The sequence below is a fragment of the Salminus brasiliensis genome, chromosome 15, assembly GCF_030463535.1.
Source record: "Salminus brasiliensis chromosome 15, fSalBra1.hap2, whole genome shotgun sequence".
NCBI lineage: Eukaryota > Metazoa > Chordata > Actinopteri > Characiformes > Bryconidae > Salminus > Salminus brasiliensis.
The window spans coordinates 34,372,123-34,393,692 of record NC_132892.1 but is presented as its reverse complement, the minus strand read 5'-3'; the positions used below and the strand labels follow the sequence as shown (position 1 = coordinate 34,393,692).

The 21,570-nt window shown below is 39.4% G+C and overlaps 3 protein-coding genes across 4 annotated transcripts; all 3 read right to left on the bottom strand.

The window, feature by feature from the left end:
- Positions 1-999: 999 nt before the first annotated feature.
- On the bottom strand, positions 1,000-5,852 carry LOC140535707 (uncharacterized). Its single transcript, XM_072657159.1, has 7 exons — positions 5,819-5,852; positions 4,435-4,473; positions 4,186-4,271; positions 3,724-4,044; positions 3,083-3,205; positions 2,586-2,626; positions 1,000-2,338 (listed from the first exon to the last, which is right to left on the bottom strand). The coding sequence occupies exons 4-7, from the start codon at positions 4,022-4,024 to the stop codon at positions 2,141-2,143; spliced, it is 663 nt and encodes a 220-aa protein (XP_072513260.1). The 5' UTR covers positions 4,025-4,044; positions 4,186-4,271; positions 4,435-4,473; positions 5,819-5,852; the 3' UTR covers positions 1,000-2,140.
- Positions 5,853-5,871: 19 nt separating this feature from the next.
- Positions 5,872-10,125, bottom strand: LOC140535589 (uncharacterized). The gene is made up of 9 exons (XM_072656987.1): positions 10,086-10,125; positions 9,633-9,920; positions 9,226-9,546; positions 8,311-8,364; positions 8,076-8,210; positions 7,794-7,901; positions 7,564-7,604; positions 6,959-6,985; positions 5,872-6,467 (listed from the first exon to the last, which is right to left on the bottom strand). Exons 1-9 carry the CDS (start codon positions 10,123-10,125, stop codon positions 6,417-6,419), a joined length of 1,065 nt encoding a protein of 354 aa, XP_072513088.1. The 3' UTR covers positions 5,872-6,416.
- Positions 10,126-10,815: 690 nt separating this feature from the next.
- On the bottom strand, positions 10,816-16,475 carry LOC140535693 (polymeric immunoglobulin receptor-like). Of its 2 annotated transcripts, XM_072657136.1 has the most exons (7): positions 16,308-16,475; positions 15,836-16,138; positions 15,425-15,748; positions 13,664-13,723; positions 13,381-13,491; positions 12,209-12,249; positions 10,816-11,628 (listed from the first exon to the last, which is right to left on the bottom strand). In XM_072657136.1, exons 1-7 carry the CDS (start codon positions 16,345-16,347, stop codon positions 11,455-11,457), a joined length of 1,053 nt encoding a protein of 350 aa, XP_072513237.1. In that variant the 5' UTR covers positions 16,348-16,475; the 3' UTR covers positions 10,816-11,454. The 2 variants fall into 2 exon arrangements, with proteins under 2 accessions (XP_072513237.1, XP_072513238.1); XM_072657137.1 differs by lacking the exon at positions 15,836-16,138.
- Positions 16,476-21,570: the final 5,095 nt, after the last annotated feature.

Below are 21,570 nucleotides of genomic sequence, written 5' to 3'. Positions count from 1 at the left end.
ATATATAACTCCATATAGACAAACAGAATCTATGTCATCAGTACTGTGAATATTTTATTGTGGCATAATGTACATACTGAATCTACAAGATCTTTAAAGTAGAAAACAGAATAACTGACCTGAGATCAGGTGAATGTGAAGATGGGCAGGATCTTCATCCTGGACTGAACATCAGTTTCAATTATGTTTATGCAGCTTCCACTATCTTCAAGTTTTGCTTGATAGTGTGTATATATGTGTGTGTGTGTCTTCTCTCTGTTTTGTTTGCTTCCTGTTTCTCTAGAAGAGCTGAAGTTGCTAAAGTTACAGCTCCTCCCAACAGCAACACTGATCTCATACCAAATGAAACACACAGGATATTATGAGACCATTTTTATGATGTGACATTTATACATAAGTTGCTATCTGCAGGATCTCTGTCATATCTACATCTGAAGAGCAATACTTATTGATATTATCACCATAATGTTCAGTAATTATTAGAAAAGTCAGTTTCTGTGGTCATCTTCAGCAGGTCTTTTTGTAGACCTACCTGATGACTCAAACTTAAAGGAAATCAGCGTATACAATGTCGTTGATGGTATTTTTACTGAATCAGCTGCACTGTATGAAGGTAGAAAAGGTCATTTACCAATGACAGATCTGGTACCATGAAGGAACATGATATGACAGAACTCATCACACAGTTTTAGTGATGGTAGATTCCAGGGTGGTAGATTACACAAAAAACATATTAACAGCTCTTCCTCAGGACCCTTCATATGTCAGTGCAGACCACTGTGGTGTGTTCGTGCAGTAAAGTTTCTAGAAGGTTCAGAATTTATAGACGATAATTCCAGTCCTAGTAGTTTTAACCTTTTGGTTCAATAAATTTGTTCTTCTTGAGATGTTCTATGGCTCCAGTTGGCCAAAACGCTATGAGACAGATTGTTAAAATGTTACTACCAAAACATTTTTCTATCCTAAATGAGAAATATTGATGTATTTATAAGTTTGCTGTTAAAAAACTAATTTTATTAAATTTCGAAACAAAATTTACATACATATACAGTGCATACACCCACTTGCTGAAAGTTCCCTACCTGTCTTTAAACCTCTTTTCTTCTAACATGATTACTATAATCCTGACTATAGCTGATAATAATTTCTAAACAACTTCAGATTCCAAAATAATCAGTTCAAGCAACTATACATAATAACTAAAAGTTTTAGGGATGGGCCGAATGATGGAAGAAGACCCTCAGCTGAGAGGAAAATGCTTCAGAAAGTTATAAACAACCCAAGAACCACCAAGACACAGGTCTGTCATTAACTGGAAATTGCTTGAATACCAGTGTTACTGTATACATTTACATTTACATTTATGCATTTAGCAGACGCTTTTATCCAGAGGGACTTAAAAAAAGAGCTTCACTGTTTACTCAAGAAGAACCTCAGCTAGTTTAAATAGACTAAAATTCAAAGATCCTCTAATCTTAGAGTCTACTAAACACAAATGTGGAGACCATAATACTCTTCTCTTCGCCTGAGTACTTTCAGAAAAGGAGGGTCTTAAGTCTGGGTTTGAAGACAGTGAGCGACTCTGCCGTTTGGACACACATGGAAACTTCATTCCATCATTTTGGTGCAGGACAAAAAAAAAAGTCTGGACGCTTGTTTTCCATGGACCTTAAGGGATGGCAGGATGACCTCAAGCCAAGCTGTGCTTAAATCTGGAAGGGCTCTTGGTGCAGATCTACAGTTATACAAGTTATAGATCAACATGAACTGAGAGACTGCCATCCAAGAAAGAAGCTCCTGCTCTAACATCAACACCTTCAGCTTCAGCTGAACCACATGCGCAATGAAAAAGCCTCCCAAAGCCTTCCCTTGCCTGCATTATTACTGCAGCTGCCCTTTACATTACACTTATTCATATGGCATATGCCCTCATCTAGGGTGACCGAAAACAACGCTAGGGGAAAACTCAACTAAAGAAAAGCACTCATTATTAAAAGACTAAATCTGATTGGCTGGAGTTGGGTTAAGGCTGTTACAGACTGAATCTGATTGGTGGGTGATGGGGTTTAGGCTGTTACAGACTGAATCTGATTGGCTGGAGTTGAATTTTAGACCCCAGTAGAATAAATCTGATAGGGGTTTAAGGTCTTCCAGACATAATTGGATTGGTGTTGGGTTTTAGACTGTGATAAACTGAATCTGGCTCTTTGCTTCTAAGGTCTAGACTTTGATACACTGAATCTGATTGGTTGGTGTCAGATTTCAGGTTATGGTAGATTTGTCCCATCCTGATGATGTTCTGGTTTCCTGGTAGATCATTCTCATATTCATGTTCATTCTGAAATTAGAGAATCACACAAGGTAAAATAGTGTCAGGCCCCAGAAGCTCTGCTTATCATGATCAGGTAATATAAAAGTAAGAATTATATAGTAAATTGTGTTATACACATTATTGCAGTGAATCTGTGCACTACAGATTCTGTAATCTAAGCACTATCTAAATGTCATTTGTCTATAAATAAGACAATTGTTCTCTTATAATTATCTGAATCTTCTATTTAAATAAATACAATGAATAAACATACTGTGTCATTTTTTCCTGATCCTCTACTGGTGATGGAACAGTCTGCAAAAAGAGAAAAAAAAATAGTAAAGTTCTGTTAATTTATTTACATTTACATTCATGGCATTTAGCAGATGCTCTTCTCCAGAGCAACTTACAAAAGTGCTTCACTGTTTACTGAAGAATAACCTCAGCTAGTTTAAATAGACAAAGAATTTAAAGCTCCTCTAATCTTAGACTCTACTAAACACAAGTTGACATAGAGACCATAGTACTCTTCTCTTTGCCTGAGTACTCTCAGAAGAGGAGAGTCTTCAGTTTGGGTTTGAAGACAGCGAACGTTGGACTCTGCTGTTCAGACAGCCAGGGGAAGCTCGTTCCACCGCTTCGGTGCAGGACAGAAAAAAGTCTGGACGCTCGTCTTCCGTGGATCTTAAAGGATGGGGGGTCGAGCCAAGCCATACTTGAAGCTCGAAGGGCTTTAGATGCTCTCAGAGATTTAATGAGACTCATCAGTACCTTGTGTCTTGGTGCATCTCCGCTTGTAGAAGATCAGTGTTAATCCTCCAATCAGCAGCAGAACCGCACAGACGCTCACAGCAATAATGATGATGATGTTGATGATGACAGAGGAACCTGGAGCTGAGAGACAGAAACAACAGACCATTACCAACTTTATCACACAGTCACACAAATGATCACCAATACCTCTTCAATCTAATCACAAACCCACCAGCTCCACATCTGTTCCAGCTCCTGCTGTGGAGCCTAAGGCTCTGAAGTTCTGCCTGAACATATTTAACATGAGTATAGAATGAAAGAGGGAGTTCTGAGCCATGACTGAGATCTAGATGGTCACAGTTGGTGCTGCTGACGTTCTCCTGTAGGTCAATGCTACTACATCTCAATGTTTCCTTTGAATCTTTAGATAAACATTGAAATAGAGCTTGACCCCACTGACTTAAATAAAGTCAGTAAATATAGCTCTTCTATATGAACAGACTGACTTAATATAGTTGACCAAAATCTTAGGTCTTCAGTACTTCAGTACCTCAGATCTGTTTGGTTTATTGATAGTTGTGATCAGTCGTCAATTTTCAGAAATATGAAAACAATGAATATGGGTAATATAACATTAAGAACAATATAATGGATCTTACCAGGGATTAGTTGCATCCGTGTGAAGAGGGTGTAAAAACCAACTGATTTCTCCCGAATTCCTACTGCACAGAAATACACTCCTCCATCATCTCCTCTTACATCACTGATTCTCACACTGACCACTTTAGACCTTCTGTCATCAGAAATGGAGAACCTGCCCTTCTTAGTACTATTGGTGTTGATCAGTATAAAAAAATACTGGCCATCCAGTCTATAGAAGTACTTGTGGTTTGTCTCAAACTCTGCTGGATAGGAACAGTTGATGGTAACGGTCTTTCCCAGATAACCAGTCACAGTCATTGGTCCCAAACAGCATGGATCTGTCAACCAAATAATACAAATTACCTTATGTGTATGACCTATGTATGCCAAATGACCAGACATCCAAAGCATATTGATAAAATGCATGATGTTACACATTATTTCATTAAAATGTAACTTCTGGTATTTAATGATTTGACCTGTTTTCACTGTCAGGTCCACAGTGTAATTCCACACTCCAGTCTCTCCACACTGATAAGATCCAGCATCCTCTAAACTCAGGTTTCTGTAGATCGATGTAAAGTGTCCAGAGTCAAGTAGAGAAACTCTGTCTTTATGAACCCATGAATTCTGAGTTTCTGCATGGATACACTTCTTTGGAGTCATCTTACAAAAATATTTATCAGACAGTCCATATTGTTGATGTTTACATAAGATAATGACACTACCTCCTGGGAAGCCAATCACATGAAAGCAGCCCACTGGACCTGTCGATCAGAGAGAAGATTCTCAATAAGCTCTAATCCAAGTCCAAATTCAAATTATCTCACTTCTACAGTTCACCATACAGAAAAATGGAAACTAAGTCCCTGCTGCCAAACACCAGCATGTGGCAACCATCACAAACAGCATTCATGCCAACCCGGTTCTGCAGTCTCCAATTGATACCCATACCCCTACCAATGAATTATTCCTGTCTCCTTAACCCATAACACTACTAATGAATTGGCCCTGTCACCCCATCCCCATTACACTACCAGCGAACCAGCCATGTCTCCCCATCCAATATCCCTACCAGCGAACCAGCCCTGTCTCCCCATGTGATACCCCTACGAGTGAATCAGTCTTCTAACCTCCTTCCAATAAACCAGACCTGTCTCCTGATCTCCATACCCTACCGCTGAACCAGCCCTGTCTCCTGATCTCAATACCCTACCGCTGAACCATCCCTGTCTCCCCATGCATTACCCCTACCAGTGAACCAGCCCTGTCTCCCCATCCAATACCCCTACCAATGAACCAGCCCTGTCTCCTGATCTCCATACCCTACCGCTGAACCAGCCCTGTCTCCTGATCTCAATACCCTACCGCTGAACCATCCCTGTCTCCCCATGCATTACCCCTACCAGTGAACCAGCCCTGTCTCCCCATCCAATACCCCTACCAATTAACCATCCCTGTCTCCTGATCTCCATACCCTACCAATGAACCAGCCCTGTCTCCTGATCTCCATACCCTACCAATGAACCAGCCCTGTCTCCTGATCTCCATACCCTACCGCTGAACCAGCCCTGTCTCCTGATCTCAATACCCTACCGCTGAACCATCCCTGTCTCCCCATGCATTACCCCTACCAGTGAACCAGCCCTGTCTCCCCATCCAATACCCCTACCAATGAACCAGCCCTGTCTCCTGATCTCCATACCCTACCGCTGAACCAGCCCTGTCTCCCCATGCATTGATGGTTCAATCAATACCCTACCGCTGAACCAGCCCTGTCTCCCCATACAATACCCCTACCAGTGAACCAGCCCTGTCTCCCCATACAATACCCCTACCAGTGAACCAGCCCTGTCTCCCCATCCAATACCCCTACCAGTGAACCATCCTTGTCTCCAACTGTGTTGAATGACATGTTAGGACAATGTCCTGTCCAAACGTTTTACTGTTAAAATTGCATTAAAAATGTCAAAGATGGCTCTTAACACTCCCTCTCCCCCTCCACTATACTCCAATCTACTTCATCAATACTGTAAAACTGAATGTTTTACTATGGTGTTATTTACATACTGAATCTACAAGATCTTCAAAGTAGAAAACAGAATAACTGACCTGAGATCAGGTGAAATGTGAAGATGAGGAGGATCTTCATCCTGGTTTGAACATCAGCTTTATCTTCTAAGTTTTGCTTGATAGTGTATATATGTGTGTGTGTGTGTGTGTGTGTGTGTGTGTGTGTGTGTGTGTGTGTCTTCTCTCTGTTTTGGTTGCTTCCTGTTTCTCGAGAGGAGCTAAAGTTGCTAAAGTTACAGCTCCTCCCAACAGCAACACTGATCTCATACCAAATGAAACACACAGGATATTATAAGACCATTTTTGTGATGTCACATTCATACACAGGTTGCTATCTGCAGGATCACTGTCATATCTACATTTGAGGATCAATACTTATTGATATTATCACCATAATGATCAGTAATTATTTGAAAAGTCTGCTGTTTGCTGATCTCCGCCCTCCAGTTTCAGCTGTCGTCTTTAGCTAGTCCTATATATGGATATTGTCTTTATATAGATATACCGGATAACTCAGACTTAACGGAAGTCAGTGTGGACGATGTCGTTGATGGTACTTTTACACATATTAAAAGAGTCTCTGGTTAAATAAATACTCACATTCGAAGACGTGCCTCTTGTTACACTATTTTAGAATTCATGGAACTAGGTTGATAAGAGGCGTGGCAGATGGCAGGGATGGCATGGCCTTCACAGAGACAAAAATGACAAAAATGTTGTCTTGAAAAATGATCTGAATCGCACATTAATATTCAGGTTATATTGCAAGCATTAATATTACAGCTGTCCTTTAAATTTCACATTTAATCATGTGACAGATTCCCTCATCCTGACCTAAAATAAAGCTTGCAGGTGATCATAATCTAAACACAAGCAGTTCATGAGCTTCATCATGTACACAATGAATATGGTTCTTGGCTTCAGTTCTAGACTCTGTTAGTCTGGAGCTGGTTGGTCGGTGTTCACTTTTAATAGACTAAATCTTATTGATGTTGGAGTTTAGGCTCTGACAGACTGAATCTGATTGGTGTTGAAATTTAGACTGTGGTAAATTGAATCTGGTGCTCTGGTACTGGGATCCAGGCTCTGATAAACTGAATCTGATTGGCTGGAGTTTGGTTCCAGATTCTGGTAGTCTGGACCCATCCTGATGTTCTGGTTTTGTGGTGGATCATTAACTTGTCCATATTCTTCTTGATCTTCATGCTGAAATTAGAGAATAACACAAGGAAATAAAAAGTATTAAATGTATGAAGACCAAACATTTCATGTCAGCAGATCTATAAATGATGGAACATTAACATCTTCTATGTCAGACTCCAGAAGCTCAGCTGAATATGACCAGATAACATTAGTGTGGGAATTAAAGTGTAAACTGTGATACATACAAGTATTCTATTTTTGTAATTAGATATATACATGATACTCTTTAACTTTCTTTACTTGGTGTTTTTCTTTTACTTAGCTTATATATATATATATATATATATATATATATATATATATATATATATATATATATATATATATATTGTACTATTTAGTTTCTCTCTTTTTATATTGATATTTATAAAATTATGTCTGTAAATGGAGGAACTGCAAAGTAAGGATTTCAGTAAACCGTGTAACTGTTTGTTTCTGCTGTGCACATGCAATCTTGAATAAATATTGAATGGTATATTTGGAGGCATCCCCTCTAAAAACACTGGATTTGAAAACAAACAAATGTAATTTTATAATTATCTTGATATTTTTATGTAACTTAATGAATCCTGTTTACTCGCCATTGTATTTGTTCCTGGTCGTCTACTGGTGATGGGAGATTCTGCAAAAAGAGAGAAAACATCAGTCATAGAAATCTTCTGTTCATGTACTGTCCACTTGGGGGAGACTGTTTTCTCAACCACAAATTAATCTGTGTTACACTTTCCCTGCTCTTATTTCAAACGTAGACTGAAGGCGTGGTCTGCATTGGCTAAATAGTAACTGGTCCCACTATCTGGAAAACCGGTACCTTGTGTCTTGGTGCATCTCAATCTGTAGAAGATCAGTGCTAATCCTCCAATCAGGAGCACCAGAACCACACAGACAGTCACAATGATGATGAAGGAGGAACCTGGAGCTGAGAGACAACACCAACCTTATTACACACACAGGACTACAAACACCTCCTCATTCTTACCAGGAACCTCCACCTCCACACCTATTCCAGCTCCTGCTGTGGAGCCTAAAGCTCTGAATTTCTGCCTGAACACATTTACCACATTTACGTTCTGAGTCATGACTGAGATCTTACTGGAAGGTTCTTTAGAGGTGGTCATGGGCATTGGTGATGTTGACATTCTCCTTTTGGTCACTGCTCTCGATTGGATAGTTGGTTGGACAGTGATTGGTCTTGCTGTTGGCATGACTGGTGCTTTTTCTTTTAACCCTTTAATATATACAGTAAAATCAATACAATAGTCTAAAGAGATCTTACTCAAATGTTCTTCTTTAGAATTAGTCACTGGTGACGCTGCTGATGTGCTCACCTGTCGTTGGTTTTATAGCTGTGCTTAACCTGAGTGTTTCTGTTGCTTCTTTAACTAAAGAGTGAAGAAGTGAATATAAATGTGTGAGATAAAGTTCAAAGGTTGAAGGTTAGGGTTAGGATTAGGATTAGGATTAGGATTAGGAATAGGATCAGGGTTAGGGTTAGGCTTATGATCAGGGTTAGGGTTAGGGTGTGGTTTGAGGTTAGGATTAGGATCAGGATCAGGGTTAGGGTTAGGGTTAGGTTGTGGTTTGAGGTTAGGATTAGGATCGGGGTTAGGGTTAATTTGTGAGTTAGGCTGGGTTAGGTTGTGGGTTGAGGTTAGGATTAGGATCAGAGTTAGGGTTAGGGTTAGGTTGTGGGTTAAGGTTAGGATTAGGATCAGGGTTAGCATTAGGTTGTGGGTTGAGATTAAGGTTAGGATTAGGGTTAGGATCAGGTTGTGTGTTAAGGTTAGGATTAGGATCAGGGTTAGGATTAGGTTGTGGGTTAAGATTAAGATTAGGATTAGGGTTAGGGTTAGGTTGTGGGTTGAGGTTAAGATTAGGATTAGGATCAGGATCAGGATCAGGGTTAGGGTCAAGTTGTAGGTAAGGCTGGGTTAGGTTGTGGGTTAAGGTTAGGACTAGAATCAGGGTTAGGGTTAGGTTGTGGGTTGAGGTTAAGGTTGGGATTAGGATCAGGGTTAGAGTTAGGTTGTGGGTTAGAGTGGGTGAGGATACTTGATGTATCAGATGAACAGTAAATCTACTGAATGTTAGTAAAGCATCAACAGATCATCCTCAGGATATTTGCACTGATCTGCTGTTAAAGTGTTACTGATACTCTGTTAAGAGTTTATTCATCTTCAAACAACCACTTCAAAGAAAGTGTTACCCAGAAAACAAATTGTTTACACTGACAAATAATTTACCAGGGATTAGTTGAATCTGTGTGAAGAGGGTGTAGTAACTGAATAATTTCCCTCCGATCCCAATTCCACAGAAATACACTCCTCCATCATCTCCTTCTACATCGCTGATTCCCACCCTGACCACTTTAGACCTTCTGTCATCAGAGATGGAGAACCTGCCTCTCAGAGTCTGTAAGGTGCTGATCACTGCAGGAAAATATGGACTTCTCTGTTTGTAGAAGTACTTGATGTCTGCCTCAAACTCATCTGGATAGTAACAGTGGATGATGACGGTCTTTCCCAGATAACCTATCACAGTCTTTGATCCCAAACAGCATGGATCTGTCAATCAAACACAACAAATGATGCTGCAACAATAAATAAACCTCACAAATTAAAAATTATATTATTATTTAAATGTTTCTGACCTGTTTTCACTGACAGGTCCACAGTGTAATTCCACACTCCAGTCTCTCCACACTGATAAGATCCAGCATCCTCTAAACTCAGGTTTCTGTAGATCACTGTAAGGTATCCAGAGTCGAATAGAGAAACTCTGTCTTTATGAACCCATATTTTCTGTGTTTGTACATGGAAACACTCCTTTGGTGTCTCCTGACAGAAATATTTATCAGATAGTCCATACTGTTGGTGTTCACAGTAGATCATGACAATGCCTCCTAGATAACCAATCACATCCAAACAGCCCACTGGACCTGCCAATCAGATTAAGATTCGCATGAATAATTAAATTCCCATTATATTCTCACTTCTACAGTTCAGAACTAATCTATGTTATTAATAATGTGAAATTGAACCCTTTATTGTGGTGTAATTTTATGCTGTATCAAAAGTCCTCAAACAGAAGGAGAATAACTGACCTGAGATCTGGTAGAGGGTGAAGATGAGGAGGATCATCATCCTGAATTCAATGTCAGCCAGTTCAGTCGGTTTCTTCGTAAAGAAGTGTGTATTCAGGTGTGTGTGTGTGTGTGTATTTTCTCTTCTGTCTGGTTTGTGAGTTTCCTGTTTTTCACAGAGAGTGGCAAAACTAACAGCTCCTCCCACCAGCATTACTGAGCACATACACAATTGCACAAAGGTCATTATGAGTTTTCTTTTATGTTTTGGGAAGAACTCTTCATTTGTTGTCTTTTTATCAACATTTAGTTTCATTTTCTCTTCATCTGAGAATCAATAATTATTCATATCATAATATTCAATATTAATCAGACAAGTCTGCAGTTTGCTGATCTCCATCCTCCAGTTTCAGCTGTGGTCTTCAGCGGGTCTTTTTATAGATATAGACGACTCAGAGAGAACGGAAGTCAGTGTGGACGAGGTCATTGATGGTGTTAAAAGAGTCTCTAACTGAACTCTGGATGGTACATCAGAGTTTTATGATTTTATGATGATCAATAAGCATTGCTAAAGATATATAAGTATATGTGTATATCAATCTCAAGTGTCTATAACATGAAAAGATTCAGTACTGCTGTTACTCTCCAGTTCATGCCTTGCTAAGATCACTCTAAGAAAAATGTGAAAAAGAGCTCAAGAAAGACATTGGAAAAAAATGTTTATTTGTTCTGTATTAGAATAAAACACTGAACAAAAAAAGTGATCATGGATGGAAACCATAGAGCAGCTTTTGACTTGAAGCTGAAGAGAAGTTGGAAGATGCTACATTATAATAACCAAAGCAGATAAGAAAATCAACTACAGGATGGTTGAAAAGAGAGGTTTAGGCTCTGTCGTACTGAATCTGATTATTGGTGTTTGGGTTTAGACTCTGGTAGAATTTGATTGGTTGTTGGGGTTTAAGGTCTAGTAGACTGAATCTGGTAGCCTGAATCTGATTGGTTGGCACTGTAGTTTAGCCTATGATAGTCTGATTCTGATTGGTTTGAGTTGGAGTTTAGATTCTAGTAGAAGGAATCTGATTGATTGGTATTAGACTTTAGACTCTGGTAGACCAAATCTGATTGGTTGAGGTTGGGGTTTAGGCTCTGTCGTATTGAATCTCATTATTGGTGTTTGGGTTTAGTCTCTGATAGACTGATTTTGACTGGTTGTTGGGTTTTAAGGTCTAGTAGACTGAATCTGAATCTTCTGAAACTGAATCTTATTAGTTGGTATTAAAATGTAGACTCTGGTAGCCTGATTCAGATTGGTCTTGATGTTTAGGCTCTGGAAGCCTGAATGTTATTGGTTCTTTTTGGAATTTATACTCTGGTAGACTAAATCTCATTAGACAGTGTTGGAGGTCAGGTCAAGGTAAACTGAATCTGCTTCTCTTGTTCTGGGATCTATCTTCAGATATTGGGTGGTGCTGGGTTTCATGTTCTGGTAGACTGGCGGTCTTCTCATGTTGTTCCCGTCTCCAGGTGGACCATTTTCAACATCATCATAAACAACATCAGCCTAAAATCAGGGAGATATCATGTCATTTGACCTTGATGAGCCACCAAAACACTTGTTTTTGTATATTTTGTATAAAACCATTGTAACATGTAAGCTGAGAAGCTGCAGAGCCTTGTTTACTAGAACTCAGCTTCATGTGAATGGACGGAAGTGGTGTGAAAGTAAGCAGAAATGTGGTAAGTCGCCTGTTGACCACGATAGGCTAAAGGTTAACCCCATGAAAATGTAAAGTGCTGTCCCTCAGTTGTCTCCCACTTTATAGTCTTTTGTAGTCTAAAGTGTAGTCTGAAGGTTTAAAGTGTGTATTTAACTGTGTGGTAACATGCTATTGGGTGCCTAAATTACCCTTTGGGATCGATGGGATTAAAAAGTATCTATCTATCTAGACTTGACACACCTCTCAATAAAATAATGATAATTCTAAACACCAGAAAATATCCATGTGGGGATTCTACAAGTTATTCCAGTCATTTAATGCCTATTATTTATCAGTCCTGATTCTCTGTAACACACATATAAGGGTTCATTTTTGATTATGTTATGAATCTTCAGGTGTTTTGTATCAGCTCCAGTTACTTACGGAGTCATTTGTTCCTGATTTCTTGCTAATACTTGCAGAGCCTGTAGAAAGAGAGTGGAAACCAGTCTTTCAAATATTCTGTTCATGTACTGTCCACTAGAGGGTGCTAGAGGCTTTGACCTGAAGTGAAAAGCTTCTACAGGGTTTACAATGCTCTACTTTCTGCTTACAGAAACAGTCTCCAAGGCTGCGTCCAGAAACTTTTGCTACTCCGAGGAAAAGAGAAGCCGTAATTGAGGAAATGGGACAGCTGATCCCTTTTAGATAGGATGTCGACTACTGATGAACTCAGCCAATCACAACGCTCGCTTTCAGCACACCCCTATTACTGCCCAGCCAATCATAGAGCTATCATAGAGCAGCACATATACGACTATTCTGTTCATTTAACCTGCACTTTGCAGAGATACAGTGAACAGTACAACTTGTAGCTCCATTAATAAAGTTTTACTGAATAGACAGTACATTTACATTACATTTAAGGCTTTTACCTCAGCTAGTTTGAATAGGCTAAAAATTCTAAGATACCTCTAATCCTAGACTCTACTAAACACAAGTCAATATGGAGACCATAGTACTCTTCTCTTCGCCTGAGTACTCTCAGAAGAGGAGGGTCTTCAGTCTGGGTTTGAGGACAGCGAGTGTTGGACTCTGCTGTTCAGACACCCAGGGGAAGTTCGTTCCACCACTTCAGTGCAGGACAGAAAAAAGAAGAGAAGAGTATTACGGTCTCCATATTGACTTGTGTTTAGTAGAGTCTAAACTTAGAGGTATCTTTGAATTTTTAGCCTATTCAAACTAGCTGAGGTTATTCTTGGGTAAATAGCAAAGCACAAGTTGCTCTGGATAAGAGCGTCTGCTAAATGCTAAATTTGAGGGAAATCAGTTGGAAGGAGGATCATAGGAACTGTTTTAGGGCGAAATCTTTATCTAAAAGACAAACACTGATCTGTAGAAGAGGCTGTGTTAGAAGAGTTTTTTGCATTGAGGACTAAATTCAAGGCCAGCTTTAGGCAGGATTCTTAAACCCACAAACCTTTTTAAAATAAATATTTCTATCTTGAGGACAGTAAAAGTGTATTCATCCTGGGTTCTTCTAAACACTTCCCACGCTACAAATGCAATGACATTTACAATCATTTTCTATACATCTATGTGCCCTTGTGTGGTACCTTGTGTCTTGGTGCATCTCAGTCTGTAGAAGATCAGTGTCAATCCCCCAATCAGCAGCACCAGAACCACACAGACACCCACAGTGATGCCGACAACAGAGGAACCTGCGGCTGAGAGACCAAGAACAGAACATCACTAATAAAAACCTCCTCAATCTTACCACAAACCTCCAGCTCCACATCTGTTCCAGGTCCTGGTGTAGAGCCTAAAGCTCTGAAGCTTCACCTGAACATATTTAACATAAGTATAGAGTGAAAGAGGGAGTCCTGAACCATGACTCACTGGAATGTTCAGAGCTTGGTGTTGGTTCTGCTGATGTGCTCTGATAGATTGTCCTGAAATCTGAAAAAAAATGTAACAGCCACACCTATTAAGTACTGCCAATAGAATAGGACTCTCTGGGGCAGATAAACAGCATGACCCTATGGGCACAATGCTGCCTAATAATGCCAGGCATGGGCTAGAGGGGTATAAAGCCCCTCAGCATTGAGGACCTGTGGAGCAGTGGAAGAACTGTGTTCTCTGGAATGATTGATGGTGGTGCTCCATCCAGTACTCTTGGGATGAGTTGGGGAGTTGGGGATGAGGTGGGGTGGTGGTCATCATCATCCAACATCCTGACCTCACTTATGCTCTTGTTGCTGAATGCAAATTCTCAAATCCTCAAAGCAATGTTCCAAAATTGTATAGAAAGACTTTCCTGGACAGTACAGAGAAAGTTACTCCAACAAAAGCAGGATAAACCTTTTAATATCATTGATTTAGAAAGAAACAGTAAATGCCCAGGTGTCCCAATACTTTTGTCCAAATAGCGTATCCTGTATATTCTCTGTGTTTAGGTCTAAGTTAACAGACCCTGTAATCTAGAACAACCTTAAAATGTGTGCAAACACTGGAAGCTAACTGCTATAAAGTACCTGGAGATATTATAACCTTGGAATATCTTGAAATAACTACTACTGTTTTAACACAATAAAACAAAACAATTTAGTGAATGAGTGTAAAAAGCCAGATATTGCCCGAATAAGAGAGTCTTCAGACCCCAGCTGAAGGAATTGAGAGTTTAGGCGGAAGTGTGTGCCACCACTAAGGGGCAAAAGCTCTAAAAAAGAAAGTGACAAATCGTCTTGTGGTGAGGCTAAAATATTAAGGAAGGATCTAAAAATGCTGAAATAAGCATCTGCTGGTTCATTTTTTTGTGAAGTATGGACAAAAGTATTGGGACACCTGATCATTTAGTGTTTTTTTCTGAAATCTAGGCTGTTGGAAAGGTTTCATCCTGCTGTAGCTGTCTCCACTGTCCAGGAAAGGCTTTTATATTCTGAAGGATGACCACCACCCCACCTCACCCCGAACTATCCCCATCTTAACCCAAAAGTGCTGGATCGAGCTCCACCACCATCAATTCCAGAGAACACAGTTCTTCCACTTCTCCACAGCTTAATGCTGGGGGGCTTTATACCCATCTGCTCCAGAGAGTCCTAGATAGACATTTGTTTCAGCAATAAGTGTAGCTTAAAATAGATTAATGCATTCATTAGGAGGGGTGTCCACAAACATCAGGACATATAGTGTATATGTTGATATTATTACAATGGTAGTTCTAAGCTGTTTCTCCACATGTTTCTAGATGTTGCCTGACAAGACAATGTAGTTCCAATTGCTCCCATAGTTTTACATATATTTTTACATATATACATATTACATATATATTATATTCTTATCCTCTAGTATTAATAATGGTGATGGATTATCTACAGCAGGGCTGCTCAATCCTGATCCTGGAGATCTACCACCCTGAAGAGTTCAGATCCAACACAGCGGACTCTAATGTTCAGTTGCTACTAAAGGCCTTCATTATCCGGATCAGGTGTGTTCGATTCAGGGTGGAGCTAAACTCTGCAGGATGGTGGATCTCCAGGACCAGGACTGAACAGCCCTGATCTACATACATTAAGTCTGTCTAAACAAAACGTCCATCATGCATTAAAACATAGTGTTCTCAACTGTTCCAAAAAGTGGGACAAACTCAATGTATCTCACCTGTAACCTGTAGCTGAATCTTCTGGAAGAAGGTGTAATAGCTGATTCCATTCACTCCAATCCACACTCCACAGGAATAAACACCTCCATCCTCTTCTCTCACATCACTGATTTTAACACTGACAGTATTATACCTTCTGTCTTCAGAGATGGAGAACCTGCCTTTCTGAGAATCTGAAGAACTGACCTCGATAGTAATGGATGGATCACCCAGTTTGAAGAAGTGCTTCATGTTTTTTTGAAACCCAGCCGGATAGGAACAGCTGATGGAGATGGTCTCTCCCAGATAACCAGTCACAGTTTTTGGATTATTACAACATTGATCTGTTGACCAGACACAATAAATTAACTTCTCTAATAAGGTCTATTGAACCCTTTTTCAGAAGATACTGATTATCAAAGGCTTTTCACCTGTGTTCACTTTCAGGTTCAAATCATGGTTCCACACAGTAGACATGCCACACTGGTATGATCCAGCATCTTGTAAACTCAGTTCTCTGAAGATCACTGTAAGAACTCCAGAGGTGTCAAACAGAGAGAATCTGTCTTTTTGAACCCAAGTGGAACCCTTTATAAACACACACTCCTTGCGGGTCTCTGGACTATGGATTTCCTTACAAAAATACCTATCTTGGTCTCCATACTGTTGCTGATTGCAGTAGATAATGACGCCGCCACCTGAGTATCCAATCACATCCAAGCAGCCCACTTGCCCTGCCAAAGAAATTGAAGGTTCTAACTCGTCGGATTGATCTGGCCTAGCATTCTGGTTCCACAGAACTCTTCCATGCAGCCCAAAAGCCGCTGTTTCAACACTGTTGCGAAACAGCTAAACTAATTAATAAGATTTAATTAAGTAGTATTAGGTAGAGTGACTGCTGACCTGAGATCAGGTAGAAGGTGAAGCTGAAAAGGATCTTCATCCTGAACTTCAGCCTCGGTGATGTTCCAAAACTCAGAACTCCAGTACGCTTCGGAAAAAGAGGTTCTTGAAAATGAATAAATTAAGCCTGCTTTAGTTCTCTGTCTGTGTGTGTGTCTCCGTCTGAACATCTGTCTGGGTCGACGGGTTCCTCTTTAGGAGAATCAGGGTTGCTCAACATCACGACTTCTCGCACCAACTCCCCACCAATCAAGCACAGATCACATACACGGCCAGAACATACAGAACAAGTGTGACCAGAACAGTATCCAACACCAATCATACAGTCTTCTTACACCGTCACTTTCACTCAGCAGATAAAGTAGCCCAAATCCTAACCTTCAGATGAAACGTTTAAACTCCTAAACTGACGTTCATGCGCAAAAGAACATGACCCGGTCGTCCCAAAGGGGGGCAGTCAAGAGTAACAGCCACTTCCTTAAGCATCCTTGCCAGCAAGGCTTGATGGCTTGACATCTTAGAGGCTTGTTGCTCTTCCTCACTTAGGCATCTCATATCCATCAAAGATGCAGACCCACCTCTTCCGAGAATACTTGGACGATTAGAGTACTATGGTCACCTTATTGTCTTGTGTTTAGTAATGTCTAAGCTTAGAGGTATCCTTTGAATTATTGGTCTATTCTAACTAGCTAAAGTTTTTCTTGGGTAAATAGCAAAGCACTTTGTAAGTTGCTCTGGATAAGAGTGTCTGCTAAATGTCGTAAATGTAAATGTAAGATGCTAATCAGTGCTTTTCTCAGTATTTGAGTTGGTTTGTGTATAAATTGGAAATGTGTGAGTTTGATTGCTGTGGAAAGGCTTAGATGCGGCTTTACGAGCCTGTTTACCACCCTGTTATTTGAACTCAGAATGAAGCAAACACTGATTCTTTCTTTTTTATCGTAGCTTCAGTGCTGCTGTCATTAGCGGGTTTACATCACCCTGATGGTTCACAGGTGCCACACAACCTAGCCTTGCCTAGCTTAGGACTGTATCAGGAACACTGTAATCATTCTCTTACTGGACAGTGTTGCTCTTATAATTTTCTGCAAATCTTTAGGCCCCCCAGTCAAATTACACACAGTGTTGATGTTCTCATTGTATATTAGCAAACATAAATATTAAATAGGACAATTTATAGTATTAATATTTATAAAATACATATTATTTATTTATTTAACGAAATAAGTAATGTGCTGGAATTAGACAAGATTTATTTTGTTAAATTCGGTAAATAACGTTGTTGTGGATTAGAATGTGCAGGAGCGTGTCTTTGTAGAAGATGTGACTGATGGAAATGTTTAGACCTGCCATTTACATGTGTTTTGTATCTGAATATTACCTGGATCTAATACTGACCAATTTCTGTTTACATGAGATCCAATTTTACTTTTCTGCATAAGCAATCACTCCAACACATTTATCATTTCTCATGATTTCAGTTTCTCATCAAAACTGTTCTGCTGAGAGACGCCAAGATCCACAGTAATTATTAGTCGTATTTTTACTAGTTTTCAACCGACATTTTCCCGTTTGCCTTATGGAATCCGATCACAGAAAATGCATTTAATTTATGCCTGCATTAAATGTGGACGAGATCGGTCTTTAACCACCTCTGAATGTGGTTTGAGGGATCCTGTCGTAATCTGATCGCAGTGCGTCCTGGGGGATGAAGGGAAGCCTAAGTGTGATCCAATCACCAAAAATGCATGCAAATGTAAACAAGCTCTTAGAAGATCAACAATATGTAATGTAATCAAGGGTGACTAAATTTAGAGAAGAGAACTGAAGAACTTAGAGAGAGAGAGAGACTGAAAATTAAAAAGAATCTTGTTTTTTTATTTTTAATTTTCTTGTTAAAAAATCTTTCTTTTTTACAGGCTTTCACTCTTTCTCATCCTGTTTTCTCTTCCTCCTTTGTCCTATTTGTGACTTTCTCTTTCTGTACTCACCTCCCACCTCCTTTTCTGCCTTCTTTTTCTTTTCCGCTTTACTAACTAATTCATTCTAGCACCAATTAAATGATTAATCATTATTTTTAATTAATTAAAAAGATGTGTTTAAACGTGTACCGTTCCTTTCTCACTTCTGTATCCTTTAACACAGGAGTGCACAACTCAAGCCCTGGAGGGCCAGTCTCCAGCAAAGAACCATCAAAATGTCCAAAGAACCAACAGATTACCCAAAGAACCATTATATTACCCAAATAACCAATCGGATTGCCCAAAGAACCATCATATTACCCAAATAACCATCAGATTACCCAAAGAACCATTAGATTACCCAAATAACCAATCGGATTGCCCAAAGAACCATCAGATTACCCAAAGAACCACCAGATTACCCAAAGAACCAATTAGATTGCTCAAAGCACCATCAGATTACCCAAAGAACCATCAGATTACCCAAATAATCATCAGATTACCCAAAGAACCATCGGATTACCCAAAGAACCATCGGTGTGTTCCAGTAGGGCAACTACCAAACTTTGCTGAAGACTTTCCACAAGTGTTTATAATACAACTATCTTTCTGCAATCGTTGGGTAATCTGATGGTTCATTGGACAATGCCATAGATGGTTCACTTTTGCATCCATAAAGAATTAAGTATTTAAATCAAAAGAAGGTTCTTAATTCTTTCAAAGGTTCTTCACATATCTAGCACCTTTATTGGTAAGTCAATGTTTAAAGGTTTCTCTCAGGCCAAATAAAACCTGAATGTTTGACTGGGATCATGTCATACATGGTTAAGCAGTCAAACACCCACCATCAACCGGTCATATGGTGTAGAACTCCACCATCTCTGTGACAGACTAGGGTTCAATTCTCTGACTGGGCCACCAAAATTCACCCCTCACTCCTCACTCTACACTCTCCTACCTGTGTAACATGATTCACATGTAAGATCTCTGGATAAGAGCATCAGCTAAATGCCATAAATGTGAATTACCATATGCTGATACCCATGTGACATTGTGACCTTTCATGTTCTCTGTGGTTTTGAACTTCCTTATTCTTTAAAATAAATCTAACCACAGGACCACAACATCTAACCATGTCCTCAATTCTGTGTATGAACAGTACAAACACACATGGAAGGACTTTTTGTCCATCCTGAAGTAAAGAAGGTTAAATGAGGGGGGGAGGGGGGCACTTGGTGTAACTCTGACTGCTTTCTATGTGGTAGACTAGGGTTTGATTGCCAGGCTGGGCAAGCTCACCACTCTACACCAGTAAGAGACCTTGGGCAAGATTCACGTACAAGAGCTCTGGATAAGAGCGTCAGCTACATGTGGATAATGTGAATCAACCACACCATGACTGCCATGTGTCCTTTCCTGTTCTCTGCGGTTTTGAACCGTGGCTATTAAACCGTCCTTGTTCTGCCAACTAAATCTGACCACAGGACCCAACCATGTTTTCCAAACTAACTGTCCAAACACAGGCACAATGTTTAGCCAAGGAATCTGCTGTCCTCCTGAAGTGATGGTTGTTAAGCTAGGGAGTAAGTGGTTAGTTAGCATAATGGGTAACACCACTGATTTCCTTATGGCAGACCAGGGTTTTATTCACTGGCAGGGCAAGTCCTAGCATGGTAGAAAGGCAACAAAGACAAGGTAAGCAGCAGACATGAGCTTTTATTTCAAAATAAATTAATAAAAAACACCAGTTCTTATCATTTCCTTTCTTACTTTCCAGCTTGAGTCCTTTGTAACCCTCATCTTTTCAATTAGCTTGTTTTCACACTGCAGTTATCAACATGCACTTAATATTGAAATGTTCTTTGTTGGTCACGAATTTGGTGGGGACATAACCCCATATCCACCCTCACATACATACATTCTTGATAAACGTCTACCCATTAGGTTGAACAGCAATGGCATGTATCACAATCATAACAATACATGTAATGTGTGTGGGATGTAATATTCACTTATTTATGATAGATTGGTTCGAATCAGTTTGCATGGAACCACGGTGGGAGGGTGTTGCAACAGGAAGTGTGTTCAGCTCCAAGGACCAGGGGCTGTAGGTACAATCCAAGCCTAGTATTTGGCTAAAGGTGTGTACATTCCTAAATAAGGGTTATTTTTTTATTTTAATATATTTTCTAAAAAACAGTTTTCACTTTGTAATTATTGGCAGTTGTAGATGTATGTAGATGTTTGAGGCAAAAATGAACTCTGTCTATTGCAGAATAAGTCTGTAATGTAATGTAAAATGTGGAGAAGGGGTGTGCAGACTTTCCCTTTTGACTGTATAGTTGGAAAACTGTCCCAATTTCTTTGCATAATATGGCTATTGTATTTGAGAGGCTAGCTTTAGCATTGAGCTTTAAATTTTATTTACTTTTTTTTTATTTACTTAACCATTACTTGTTCAACATCGGTACAATTTCAGACTTGTGTATCTTTAACTTTAACTTTACACACAAAACAGTGCCATCTAGTGGGTACCATGAGCTCCAACTTGCAGCTTCTCATATGCTATTCGAGCTATTGGAATTACAGACTCAGATGAATTGATAAACCCAACTGGAGGAAAACCAATCATAGTTGGATTTTCTTGTGCTTGAGTTTGGCTGTGAATGTCAGGTTTTCACATATATATATATATATATATATATATATATATATATATATATATATATATTAGATATAAATATTATATACAATTAATATAAATGTATATAATATTAAATTCAATTAATAAAAGAATAACATTTTAAATCCTTATAATTTCTTCCTATTTCCTCCCCTAAATGAGAGACAGGCATTAATACATAAATATAATGATAAAACTTTAGTCTGAGAGTTTAGTCCATGATTAAAACTGTAACACAAAAAGATATAGTTCACATATTTAAAGACATATTCATATTCATTCATAGACATAAACAAAAAGCCAGAGAGAAACAGCCTTCCTCTATGACCATACAACCTGATAATCTGCAGACAAACAAGGTAAACAAATAAAATATATACAAACCTCAATACACACAGACATCATGAACACCCCAACTCATGCCAATCAAAAGTGCTGGATGGAGCTCCACCACCACCATTCCGAAGAACACAATTCTTCTTCCACTGCTCCACAGCTCCTCAATGCTGGGGGGCTTCTTTATACCCCTCTACTAGCCCACGCCTGGCATTATTAGGCAGCATGGAGCCAATAGGGTTATGATGTTTACTATCTGCTCCAGAGAGTCCTATTCTATTGC